We start from the raw sequence: 13188 nt of genomic DNA on the forward strand, positions 1-13188 counted from the left end.
CCAGCCCTGAGCTCACCCTGCCACAGCCAGCACTGAGCCACAGCCCTCAGCACCTCACCCCAGGGCTTTGGGATCCCTCCAGGGCTGGGCACTGCCCCAGCTCCCTGGGCAGCCTGGCACAGGGCTGACACCCCTCTCAGGGACACAGTTCTGCCTCAGCTCCAGCCTCAACCTCCCCTGGGGCAGCTCCAGCCCCTTTCCCCTTGTTACTTGGGAGCAGAGACTGACCCCCCCAGGCACAGGCTGCTGTGAGGGAGTGTCAGAGAGTGCTGCTGTGTCCCCTCAGGCTCCTCTTCTCCAGCCTCAACACCCCCATTCCCTCAGCCCCTTGTGCTCCAGCCCCTTCCCCAGCCTCACCCTGCAGCCTCTGTCTCCAGGCTCTTGCTCCTTCAGCCCTCTTGCTCCAACTCCAGCCCCCTCCCTCTTGTTTTGGAGCTCAGGAGCAGAGACTGACCCTCCAACCTCAACCTCCCCTGGGGCAACTCCAGCCCCTTCCCTCTTGTCCTGTCACTTGGAGCTCAGGCTCCTGGCACCCAGCTCCCTGCAGAGCTTTGCCCTTCCTCTTACTCTCCACACAGCCATTCAGGCTGCACCTCAGCTATTAATCACAGGGGCAGATAAAGCTGTTGTTGCTGTGCCAGGGCAGCCCTGCAGGGATCCCACAGCCCAGGAGCTGCTGTGCTGTCCCTCAGCCACGTCCACATTGGACTCCAACCCAAAGCACGTTGTGACACCATCCTCACAACCTCTTGCCACCAAGCCCATGCCCACCCTCTGCCCCCAAAGCCATGGTGCTGAGCTGTGTGTGTCTCTCCCTGCTCCCAGGACACCTACTCCAAACGTTTCATCCCTGTCTCCTCCATCTGCCACGTCTCCAGCGTCGGTGAGCACAAGTTCGAGGTGATCACCACCAAGCGCAACTTCGTGTTCCGAGCCGAGAGTGATGGTGAGAGAGAACCAAGGGGGGAAACTCCCTGCTCCTGCCTACTCCTTTGCCTCCAAAGAGGAGCCTCGTGGCTTTCTGAGCCTGGCCTGACCCTCCTCCCACAGCTGAGCGCAAGGAGTGGATGAGGATGCTGCAGCAGGTCGCTGAGGAGCAGAGGAGCAGAGATCCTGGCAGGACATCGCTGGCTTCAGCTCAGCCAGTGGACAAGAGTGGCTTCCTGGAGCTCAGGGGCTTCAAACACAAGCTCTTTGTGGCTGTGGCTGGGGACAGAGTTTTCCTCTACAAGAATGCAGAGGTGGGTGGCTGGGGAAGCTCCTGAGGGTGGGTGGGGGAAGGGGATGGTGGGGCAATTGGAATGGGGATGGCTCAGAGCCTGCAGGCTGCAGCCTCTCAGGGCTGTTGCAGCCTCTCAGGGCTGTTGCAGCCTCTCAGGGGTGTTGCAGCCTCTCAGGGGTGTTGCAGCCAGAGTTTGCAGCACCCCTTGTGCCCCCAGGGCTGGGAAAGGGGGCACAGGGACCTCCAGCTGCTGGCAATGTGGTGGGCAGCACTGGCATCATCTAACTGTCCTGGGAGGGCATGAAGAGAGTGTGGGCAGCGAGGCCAGGGAGGGTCTGATCCCCTTGAGTGGGCAGGCTGAGGGTTGGGCACAGAGGAAGGTGCTGAGGTTCCCCAAGGTGCTGAGGTGCTCAGGGGCTTCAAACACAAGCTCTTTGTGGCTGTGGCTGGGGACAGAGTTTTCCTCTACGAGAATGCAGAGGTGGGTGGCTGGGGGAGCTCCTGAGGGTGGGTGAGGGAAGGGGATGGTGGGGCAATTGGAATGGGGATGGCTCAGAGCCTACAGGCTGCAGCCTCTCAGGGCTGTTGCAGCCTCTCAGGGGTGTTGCAGCCTCTCAGGGCTGTTGCAGCCTCCCAGGGGTGTTGCAGCCTCTCAGGAGTGTTGCAGCCTCTCAGGGGTGTTGCAGCCTCTCAGGAGTGTTGCAGCCTCTCAGGAGTGTTGCAGCCTCTCAGGGGTGTTGCAGCCTCTCAGGGGTGTTGCAGCCTCTCAGGGGTGTTGCAGCCTCTCAGGAGTGTTGCAGCCTCTCAGGGCTGTTGCAGCCTCCCAGGGGTGTTGCAGCCTCTCAGGGCTGTTGCAGCCTCTCAGGAGTGTTGCAGCCTCTCAGGGCTGTTGCAGCCTCCCAGGGGTGTTGCAGCCTCTCAGGGCTGTTGCAGCCTCTCAGGAGTGTTGCAGCCTCTCAGGGGTGTTGCAGCCTCTCAGGGCTGTTGCAGCCAGAGCTTGCAGCACCCCTTGTGCCCCCAGGGCTGGGAAAGGGGGCACAGGGACCTCCAGCTGCTGGCAATGGGGTGGGCAGCACTGGCATCATCCAGATGTCCTGGGAGGGCATGAAGAGAGTGTGGGCAGCAAGGCCAGGGAGGGTCTGATCCCCTTGAGTGGGCAGGCTGAGGGTTGGGCACAGAGGAAGGTGCTGAGGTTCCCCCAAGGGCAAGGGCAGAGTCCTGCAGCTGGGGAGGAACCAGCCCCTGCAGCAGCACAGGCTGGGGGTGAGCTGCTGGAGAGCAGCTCTGGGACAGGGAGCTGGCACTGCTGGGGGGCAGCAACTGCCCAAGTGCTGCAGAGAGGCCAGTGCAGGGCTGCCAAGGTGCTGAGGGGCTGCAACATGTGTGTGAGGAGGAAAGGCTGCAGCCCTGGGGCTGCTCAGCCTGGGGAACAGAAGCCTGAGCTCAGGGGCACCTCAGCAACACTCACAAGCACCTAAAGGCTCCTGCAAGGTGCTGAAAGGCTCAGGAGCAAGTGCTTTGGTGCTGAGGGGAGGGAGCCCTGGCCCAGGCTGCCCAGGGAGGGTGTGGAGGCTCCTTCTCTGAGGTTCCCAACCCCCCCTGGACACGTTCCTGTGCCCCCTGAGCCAGGGGCAGCTGCTGGAGCAGGGGCTGGGGCTGCAGCAGCTCTGCAGGGTTCTTCCAGCCCCCACCATTGGGTGATTTGGGGTTCCTGTCCCTCCTCCCTGCCCTCCCTCTCCCCTCCAGGATTACCAGCTGGGCATTGGCATCACCTACATCGAGATGAACGTGGGCAATGTGAAGGAGGTGGATCGCCGGGGCTTTGACCTCACCACTCCCTACAGGCTGTTCAGGTGAGTCCTGGCAGGGCAAGAGGGGGGTACCCACCCCAAAACCCACCCCCCTTGAGCCATGCCCTCCCTCACCTCCCCATCCCTTCCCCTCCCTGGCAGCTTCTGTGCAGACTCAGAGCAGGAGAAGGAGGAGTGGGTGGCAGCCATGCAGCAAGCCATCGCTGGGGCTCTCTCCAACTCAGAGGTGGCTGAGAGGATCTGGGCTGTGGAGTCCAACTGCTTCTGTGCTGACTGTGGCTCCCCCAGGCCTGAGTGGGCCTCCATCAACCTCTGTGTGGTCATCTGCAAGAGATGTGCAGGTAGCTGTGTGCTGAAGGGTGCAAAGGAGCCTCAGGGGTGCTGAGGTGGGTGAGGGACCTCGAGGTCTGGGCATCTCAGTTCAAGGGCAGGGAGCTGCTGCAGAGAGCTCAGGGCAAGGCCACTGGTTGGGGTTTGGGTTGGGAAGTGGTTCCACCTCTCCTCCCTGGGAAAGCTGAGGTGTTTTTTCCCCCAGGGACTGCAGTATTAGATGATGCAGCCCTTCCTGGGCCAGCCCAGCCTGCCCTCAGCATCCCTCACCCTCCACATCCACTGAGTGCTGTTCTGCTCCAGTACCAGGCAGCAAGACGAGGCAAACAGAAGGTGTATGGACCAGAAAACCCCTTTAAAACTCACCCCTTTGTTAGTAATTAGCAGCTGGGCTGGTGCAGAAGGGAAAGAAGCCTCCTGCCTTCTCCAGCACCTTCCCAGAGCTGCCTTCCTTGACCCCACAGCTCCCTTATGGACTGGGGAGTGGTTCCACCTCTCCTCCCTGGGCAAGCTGAGGTGTTTTCCCCCAGGCACTGCAGTGTTAGATGATGCTCTGAGTCTCTCACCTGCTTTGCACAGGCCATGCCCATCCCAATGACACTCAGGCTGATGAGCTCGGGCTCTCTGTGCTTGGATGGCACCGTTCCCTTTCCTAAAGGCCAATTTGCTTGGCTGTCCCATGACCTGCAAATTGGATGGGTAGGATCAATAGCTGTGATTCCAGGAAGGTCTGGCTGCTGCAGAGTGCCCAGAGGGGACAGCACATCCCCAGAGCAGGAGCTGAGGTTGAAAGGTGGCTGGAGACAGAGGCTGAATGTGCAGAGGGTTGTTCTTGCAGCCCTGAGTCCCTCCTGTGCATGGAGCTGGGTCACAGCCTGAAACAGGGCCAGGCTTTGGGAGCACCAGCTCGTGCCAGTGGGACATGACAGCCTGTTCCACCTCAGCCCAGCCATCCCCAGAGCTGGGGAAATGGTTCTTCTCACAAAGCCAGCAGGGCTGGGTGTGAGGAGGATGGAGCCAGGCTGGGCCCCTCAGTTCAAGGACAGGGAGCTGCTGGAGAGAGCTCAGGGCAGGGCCACAGAGGTGATGGAGTGGAGCATCTGCCTTGTGATGGGAGGCTGAGGGAGCTGGGGCTCTGCAGCTTGGAGCAGCCTGAGGGCTGAGCTCAGTCATGCTACAGACACATCAAGGTGGGTGTGAGGAGGCTGGAGCCAGGCTGTGCTCAGGGATGGGCAGTGACAGGACAAGGGGCAACAAGCTGGGACAGAAGAGGTTCCAAAGCAACACAAGGACAAACTCCTTCCCTGCTGAGGTGAGGGAGCACTGGCAGGGGCTGCCCAGATGGGCTGTGGAGGCTCCTTCTCTGCAGCCATCCCAACCCCAGCTGGATGAGTCCCTGTGTGCCCTGCTCTAGGTGCTGCTGCTCTGGCAGGGGGTTGCACTGGATGAGCTTTGCAGGTCCCTTCCAGCCCTTGAGATCTGTGATTGCTTAAGGAACACACAGATCCCTGAGTGCTGGGGCTGGCAGGGCCCTGCAGAGCTGCTGCAGCCCCAGCCCCTGCTCCAGCAGCTGCCCCTGGCTCAGGGGCACAGGAACGTGTCCAGCTGGGGTTGGGAACCTCCTGAGCAGGAGCCTCCACACCCTCCCTGGGCAGCCTGGGCCAGGGCTCCCTGCCCTCAGCACCAAAGCACTTGCTCCTGAGCCTTTCAGCACCTTGCAGGAGCCTTTAGGTGCTTGTGAGTGTTGCTGAGGTGCCCCTGAGCTCAGGCTTCTGTTCCCCAGGCTGAGCAGCCCCAGGGCTGCAGCCTTTCCCCATCAGAAGTGTTCTGAACCAAGCTGCTGTCACAGGTGAGGGAGCACTGGCAGGGGCTGCCCAGATGGGCTGTGGAGGCTCCTTCTCTGCAGCCATCCCAACCCCAGCTGGATGAGTCCCTGTGTGCCCTGCTCTAGGTGCTGCTGCTCTGGCAGGGGGCTGCACTGGATGAGCTCTGCAGGTCCCTTCCAGCCCTTGAGACTCTGTGTTTCTGTGAGGGAAGGGCTCTCAGTGGTGTCACCTCTGGGAGGGAAGGTGTCTCAGTGGTGTCACCCTCAGGGGAGCACCGAGGGCTGGGCTCTGGCATCACCAAGGTTCGCAGCCTGAAGATGGATGGGAAGGTGTGGACAGAGGAGCTGATCCAGGTCTGTGGGGGGGGACACACTGTGTCCATGGCAAACCCACTGCAGGCTGGAGCCTGATCTCAAGCCCCTCAGGGTGCTTTGCTTGGGGTCTGGGAAGCCCAGCAGCCCTCCAGCCTCATCCCTGTGGGCTGTGGTCAGCTGGCACAGTGGTCAGGGGGGGCTGTGCGGATGGTGTGAGGGGCTTTGGGGATGGTATGAGGGGCCGTTGGGATGGTGTGGGGCACTGGGGAGGGTGTGGGGCTGTGGGGATGGTGTGGGGTGGCCCATTCCCTATCCCATTCCCCAGCCCATTCCCCAGCCCATTCCCTGTCCCATTCCCCAGCCCAGATTCTAGCCCAGTCACTAGCCCATTCCTTAGCCCACTCCCTATCCCATTCCCCAGCCTATTCCCCATCCCATTCCCTATCCCATTCCCCAGCCCATTCCCCAAATCATTCCCTATCCCATTCCCCATTCCCCATCCCATTCCCCATCCCATTCCTCAGCCCATTCCCATCCCATTCCCCATTCTGTTCCCCAGCCCATTCCCCATCCCATTCCCCATCCCATTCCCTATCCCATTCCCCAGCCCATTCCCCAGATCATTCCCTATCCCATTCCCCATTCCCCATCCCAGTCCCCATCCCATTCCCTATCCCTTTCCCTATCCCATTCCCCATTCCCCATCCCAGTCCCCATCCCATTCCCTATCCCTTTCCCTATCCCATTCCCTATCCCTTTCCCCATCCCATTCCCTATCCCATTCCCCATCCCATTCCCCATCCCATTCCCCAGTCCCCATCCCATTCCCTATCCCATTCCCCATCCCATTCCCCATCCCATTCCCCAGTCCCCATCCCAGTCCCTATCCCATTCCCATCCCATTCCCCATCCATTCCCCAGCCCAGCCCCGCTCAGTGCTGCCACCTCCCATCCCGTCCCCTCCATCCCCCCATCCCCGACCCCCCAAACGCTTCCAGCCTCCCCCTTCCCCCTCCCTGCCCTGCCCCCTCCCTGCCCCCCCAGCCCCTCCGTGCCCCCCCAGCCCCTCCGTGCCCCCCAGCCCCTCCCTGCACCCCCCAACCCCTCTCTGCCCCCTCCCAGCCCCTCCGTGCCCCCCCAGCCCCTCCGTGCCCCCCCAGCCCCTCCCTGCACCCCCCCAGCCCCTCCCTGCCCCCTCCCAGCCCCTCCCTGCCCCCCCAGCCCCTCCGTGCCCCCCCAGCCCCTCCGTGCCCCCCAGCCCCTCCCTGCACCCCCCAACCCCTCTCTGCCCCCTCCCAGCCCCTCCGTGCCCCCCCAGCCCCTCCGTGCCCCCCCAGCCCCTCCATGCCCCCCCCAGCCCCTCCCTGCCCCCTCCCAGCCCCTCCATGCCCCCCCCAGCCCCTCCCTGCACCCCCAGCCCCTCCGTGCCCCCCCAGCCCCTCCATGCCCCCCCCAGCCCCTCCCTGCCCCCTCCCAGCCCCTCCATGCCCCCCCCAGCCCCTCCCTGCCCCCCCCAGCCCCTCCGTGCCCCCCCAGCCCCTCCCTGCCCCCCAGCCCCTCCGTGCCCCCCCAGCCCCTCCACGCCCCCCAGCCCCTCTGGGGGCACCCCCCCAGCCCCTCCATGCCCCCCCAGCCCCTCCGTGCACCCCCCCAGTCCCTCCCTGCCCCCTGCCCTGCCCCTCCCTGCACCCCCCCAGTCCCTCCCTGCCCCCCAGCCCCTCCGTGCCCCCCCAGCCCCTCCCTGCACCCCCCCAGCCCCTCCCTGCCCCCTCCCAGCCCCTCCACGCCCCCCAGCCCCTCCCTGCCCCCCCAGCCCCTCCGTGCCCCCCCAGTCCCTCCGTGCCCCCCCAGCCCCTCCCTGCACCCCCAGTCCCTCCCTGCACCCCCCCAGCCCCTCTATGCCCCCCCAGCCCCTCCATGTCCCCCCAGCCCCTCTGGGGGCGCCCCCTCCTCTCCCCAGCCGCTCCCTACCTGAGCGCCCCCAGACCCCCAAAACCCCTTTCAACCCCCCTCCCGGAGCCTCTGAGCCCCCCCCCAGCCACTGCCCAGCTCAGAAGCCGAGGGAAGGGGGTCAGAGAGGGGGGTCTCAGCCCTGTGTCCCTGCAGAGGTGGCTGCAGCCTCCCCCCATCCCTCCCCATCCCCAAGCTGCCCCTTTGGGGGTCACCCACCCCCAGGCAAAGCCCTTTGCTCCCAAACCTCTCCATCCTCCGCTTGCTGCAGCTGTTCCAGCAGCTGGGGAACGCTGCTGCCAACCGCTTCTGGGCTGCCAACGTGCCCCCCAGCGAAGCCATCGGCCCCGGCAGCTCCAGCCGGGACAGGAGGCGGTTCCTGCTCGCCAAGTACCGCCAGGGCAAGTACCGGCGCTACCACCCGCTGTTCGGCAACCAGGACGAGCTCGACAGGGTCGGTGAAGCCCCAGCACGGGCTGTCTGGGGGAGTCAGGGCTCAGCCTGGGTGCAGGATGGAGCTGGGGGGTCCTCAGGTTGTTTGGGGGCATGGGAGAGACAGTGTGGGTGCAGGATGGAGCTGGGGGGGCTCCCAGTCTCCCACCTCACCCCATTGCATCCTGAGCCAAAGCCTGGGGCTACACCCCAGTTTGGGGGTCCCTGAGGTTGTTTTGCAGAGTGAGGGCTCAGCCTGGGTGCAGGATGGAGCTGGGGGGTGCTGAGGTTGTTTGGGGAGTCAGGGCTCAGCCTGGGTGCAGGATGGAGCTAAGGGGTGCTGAGGTTGTTTTGGGGAGTCAGGGCTCAGTCTGGGTGCAGGATGGAGATGGAGGGTCCTGAGGTTGTTTTGGGGAGTCAGGGCTCAGTCTGGGTGCAGGATGGAGCTGGGGGGTGCTGAGGTTGTTTTGGGGAGTCAGGGCTCAGCCTGGGTGCAGGATGGAGCTGGGGGGTGCTGAGGTTGTTTTGGGGAGTCAGGGCTCAGTGTGGGTGCAGGATGGAGCTGGAGGCTGATGAGGTTGTTTGGGGGCATGGGAGAGACTCAATGTGGGTGCAGGATGGAGCTGGGGGGTCCTGAGGTTGTTTTGGGGAGTCAGGGCTCAGTCTGGGTGCAGGATGGAGCTGGGGGGTCCTGAGGTTTTTTTGGGGAGTCAGGGCTCAGCCTGGGTGCAGGATGGAGCTGGGGGAGCTACCAGTCTCCCATCTCGCCCCCATTGCACCCTGAGCTGCAGCCTGGGGCTAGACCCCAGTTTGGGGGTCCTGAGGCTGTTTTGGGGAGTCAGGGCTCAGCCTGGGTGCAGGATGGAGATGGGGGGTGCTCAGGTTGTTTTGGGGAGTCAGGGCTCAGTCTGGGTGCAGGATGGAGCTGGGGGGTGCTGAGGTTGTTTGGGGGCATGGGAGAGACTCAATGTGGGTGCAGGATGGAGCTGGGGGGTGCTCAGGTTGTTTTGGGGAGTCAGGGCTCAGTGTGGGTGCAGGATGGAGCTGGGGGGGCTCCCAGTCTCCCACCTCACCCCATTGCATCCTGAGCCAAAGCCTGGGGCTAGATACTAGTTTGGGGGTCCTGAGGTTGTTTTGGGGAGTCAGGGCTCAGTCTGGGTGCAGGATGGAGCTGGGGGGTGCTGAGGTTGTTTTGGGGAGTCAGGGCTCAGCCTGGGTGCAGGATGGAGCTGGGGGGTGCTGAGGTTGTTTTGGGGAGTCAGGGCTCAGTCTGGGTGCAGGATGGAGCTGGGGGGTGCTGAGGTTGTTTTGGGGAGTCAGGGCTCAGTCTGGGTGCAGGATGGAGATGGAGGGTCCTGAGGTTGTTTTGGGGAGTCAGGGCTCAGTCTGGGTGCAGGATGGAGATGGAGGGTCCTGAGGTTGTTTTGGGGAGTCAGGGCTCAGCCTGGGTGCAGGATGGAGCTGGGGGGTGCTGAGGTTGTTTTGGGGAGTCAGGGCTCAGCCTGGGTGCAGGATGGAGCTAAGGGGTGCTGAGGTTGTTTTGGGGAGTCAGGGCTCAGCCTGGGTGCAGGATGGAGCTAAGGGGTGCTGAGGTTGTTTTGGGGAGTCAGGGCTCAGCCTGGGTGCAGGATGGAGATGGGGGGTGCTGAGGTTGTTTTGGGGAGTCAGGGCTCAGCCTGGGTGCAGGATGGAGCTGGGGGGTGCTGAGGTTGTTTTGGGGAGTCAGGGCTCAGTCTGGGTGCAGGATGGAGATGGAGGGTCCTGAGGTTGTTTTGGGGAGTCAGGGCTCAGTCTGGGTGCAGGATGGAGATGGAGGGTCCTGAGGTTGTTTTGGGGAGTCAGGGCTCAGCCTGGGTGCAGGATGGAGCTGGGGGGTGCTGAGGTTGTTTTGGGGAGTCAGGGCTCAGCCTGGGTGCAGGATGGAGCTAAGGGGTGCTGAGGTTGTTTTGGGGAGTCAGGGCTCAGCCTGGGTGCAGGATGGAGCTAAGGGGTGCTGAGGTTGTTTTGGGGAGTCAGGGCTCAGCCTGGGTGCAGGATGGAGCTAAGGGGTGCTGAGGTTGTTTTGGGGAGTCAGGGCTCAGCCTGGGTGCAGGATGGAGCTGGGGGGTGCTGAGGTTGTTTTGGGGAGTCAGGGCTCAGCCTGGGTGCAGGATGGAGCTGGGGGAGCTCCCAGTCTCCCACCTCACCCCATCACGCACCCTGTGTCTCCCCACTATGCACCCTGAGCCAAAACCTGGGACCAGAGATCAGCTTGGGTGTGTCTTGAGGCTCAGCTGCAGGATCGGTGCCTTTAGGCTCCTGCCTAACCCTGGCAACAGCATCTCAGGACCCCCAAAGGCACAGCACCATGCCAGCACCCCTATACCCCAGCTCAGCTGCAGAATTGTTGCCTTTAAGCCCAGCTGCAGGCTTAATGCATTTAGGCTCCTGCCCAAGCCTAGCAACCCCACCGTGGGACCCCCAGAGGCACAGCACCGTGCCAGCACCCCTATAGCCCAGCTCAGCTGCAGGATCGGTGCCTTTAAGCTCAGCTGCAGGATTAGTGCCTTTAGGCTCCTTCCAAACCCTAGCAATCCCACCTAGGGACCCCCAGAGGCACAGCACCGTGCCAGCACCCCTATAGCCCAGCTCAGCTGCAGGATTGGTGTCTTGAGGCTCCTTCCCAACCCTGGCAACCCCACCTTGGGATCTCCAGAGGCACAGCACCATGCCAGCATCACTATAGCCCAGCTCAGCTGCAGGATCAGTGCCTCTAAGCTCAGCTGCAGGATCGGTGCCTTTAATCTCCTGCCCAGTCCCGACAACCCCACCGTGGGACCCCCAGAGGCACAGCACCGTGCCAGCACCCCTATAGCCCAGCTCAGCTGCAGGATCGGTGCCTTTAAGCTCAGCTGCAGGATCAGTGCCTTTAGTCTCTGCCCAGCCCTGGCAACAGCATCTCAGGACCCCCAGAGGCACAGCACCGTGCCAGCACCCCTATACCCCAGCTCAGCTGCAGGATCAGTGCCTTTAAGCTCAGCTGCAGGATCAGTGCCTTTAAGCTCAGCTGCAGGATCGATACCTTTAAGCTCAGCTGCAGGATCGATACCTTTAGGCTCAGCTGCAGGATTGCTGCCTTTAAGCTCAGCTGCAGGATCAGTGCCTTTAAGCTCAGCTGCAGGATTGGTGCCTTTAGCTCAGCTGCAGGATCGATACCTTTAAGCTCAGCTGCAGGATCGGTGCCTTTAAGCTCAGCTGCAGGATCAGTGCCTTTAAGCTCAGCTGCAGGATCGATACCTTTAAGCTCAGCTGCAGGATCGATGCCTTTAAGCTCAGCTGCAGGATCGTTGCCTTTAGGCTCAGCTACAGGATCGATACCTTTAAGCTCAGCTGCAGGATGAGTGCCTTTAAGCTCAGCTGCAGGATCGATACCTTTAAGCTCAGCTGCAGGATCGTTGCCTTTAGTCTCAGCTGCAGGATCAGTGCCTTTAAGCTCAGCTGCAGGATCGATACCTTTAAGCTCAGCTGCAGGATCAGTGCCTTTAGGCTCAGCTGCAGGATCAGTGCCTTTAAGCTCAGCTGCAGGATCGATACCTTTAAGCTCAGCTGCAGGATCGATACCTTTAAGCTCAGCTGCAGGATCGTTGCCTTTAAGCTCAGCTGCAGGATCGTTGCCTTTAGGCTCAGCTGCAGGATCAGTGCCTTTAAGCTCAGCTGCAGGATCAGTGCCTGTAGCCTCTGCCCAGCCCTGGCAACAGCATCTCAGGACCCCCAGAGGCACAGCACCGTGCCAGCACCCCTATACCCCACCTCAGCTGCAGGATCAGTGCCTTTAAGCTCAGCTGCAGGATCAGTGCCTTTAAGCTCAGCTGCAGGATCGATGCCTTTAAGCTCAGCTGCAGGATCGTTGCCTTTAGGCTCAGCTACAGGATCGATACCTTTAAGCTCAGCTGCAGGATGAGTGCCTTTAAGCTCAGCTGCAGGATCGATACCTTTAAGCTCAGCTGCAGGATCGGTGCCTTTAGGCTCAGCTGCAGGATCGATACCTTTAAGCTCAGCTGCAGGATCGGTGCCTTTAAGCTCAGCTGCAGGATCGATACCTTTAGGCTCAGCTGCAGGATCGGTGCCTTTAAGCTCAGCTGCAGGATCAGTGCCTTTAGCCTCTGCCCAGCCCCCAGCCCCATCTCCCCTCCCCCTCCGGCCGCCCGGGAATCCACATGTGGGTTTGTTTGTTTTCGTGCCGGGCCGGGCCGATGACTTCACTCCGGGCTCCTTCGGGGACTCGTTCGCCTCCAGCTCCAAACTTCTCTCCCCTCCCTTTTCCCACCCTCCTTTGTCCTGCCCAGACGGGGACGGGAGGGACGGGAGGGGGGGTCCAGGGAAGGAGGAGGAGGAGGAGGAGCGCCAGAGGGACGCTTGTTTCTTCTCCTCGGAGCCTTCATCCCTCGGGTGGGGTTTATTTTCCCGCAGGCTCTGTGCGTGGCCGTCACCACGAGTGACCTGGCAGAGACCCAGGCTCTGCTGTTCTGCGGGGCCGCCGTGGGCTGTGCCACCGGGGACCCCGAGTGCCCGTCGCCGCTGGCCCTGGCACGGAGGAGCGGCCAGAGGCTGCAGATGGAGTTCCTGCACCACAACAGAACCTCGGGTAAGAGATGGCTCCTTGGAAACACCCCCCGAGGGCTTCAACCGGCCCCTAAGGGCTTAAACCACGCCCAGAAGAGCTTAAACCACCCCTAATGGTTTAAACAATCCCCCCAAGGGCTTAAACCAGCCCCCCGAGGGTTTAAACCGCCCCCCCGAGGGTTTAAATCGGCCACTAAGGGTTTAAACCAGCTCCTAAGGGCTTAAACCAGCCCCCCGAGGGTTTAAATCGGCCACTAAGGGCCTAAACCACGCCCAGAAGAGCTTAAACCACCCCTAATGGTTTAAACAATCCCCCCAAGGGCTTAAACCAGCCCTCCGAGGGTTTAAACCAGCCCCTAAGTGCTTAAACCAGCCCCCCGAGGGTTTAAATCGGCCCCTAAGGGCTTAAACCAACCCCTAAGGATTTAAACTGGCCCCTAAGGGCTTTAACCAGCCCCCCGAGGGTTTAAATCGGCAACTAAGGGCTTAAACCAGCCCCCCGAGGGCTTAAACCGGTCCCTAAGGGGTTAAACCACGCCCAGAAGGGCTTAAACCACACCCTAAGGGCTTAAACCAGCCCCCCGAGGGTTTAACTCGGCCCCTAAGGGGTTCAAGCAGGCCCCCCGAGGGGTTAAACCGGCCCCTAAGGGTTTAAACTGGCCCCTAAGGGCTTAAACCAGCCCCCCGAGGGTTTAACTCGG

General features: G+C 62.2%; 1 protein-coding gene across 4 annotated transcripts in view; it reads left to right on the top strand.

The window, feature by feature from the left end:
* The window catches only part of ARAP1 (ArfGAP with RhoGAP domain, ankyrin repeat and PH domain 1), an 86870-nt gene that overhangs the window by 31682 nt on the left and 42000 nt on the right, over window positions 1-13188 (top strand). For all 4 annotated transcript variants that reach the window (XM_061990164.1, XM_061990146.1, XM_061990157.1 and 1 more), the window contains 7 exons: window positions 826-946; window positions 1051-1241; window positions 2969-3075; window positions 3175-3374; window positions 5457-5542; window positions 7725-7907; window positions 12335-12509. In XM_061990164.1, the coding sequence (XP_061846148.1) occupies window positions 826-946; window positions 1051-1241; window positions 2969-3075; window positions 3175-3374; window positions 5457-5542; window positions 7725-7907; window positions 12335-12509 (1063 nt within the window). The remainder of the gene's footprint in view (window positions 1-825; window positions 947-1050; window positions 1242-2968; window positions 3076-3174; window positions 3375-5456; window positions 5543-7724; window positions 7908-12334; window positions 12510-13188) is intronic.

Source organism: Colius striatus, chromosome 1 (genome assembly GCF_028858725.1).
Source record: "Colius striatus isolate bColStr4 chromosome 1, bColStr4.1.hap1, whole genome shotgun sequence".
NCBI classification, from domain to species: Eukaryota; Metazoa; Chordata; class Aves; order Coliiformes; family Coliidae; genus Colius; species Colius striatus.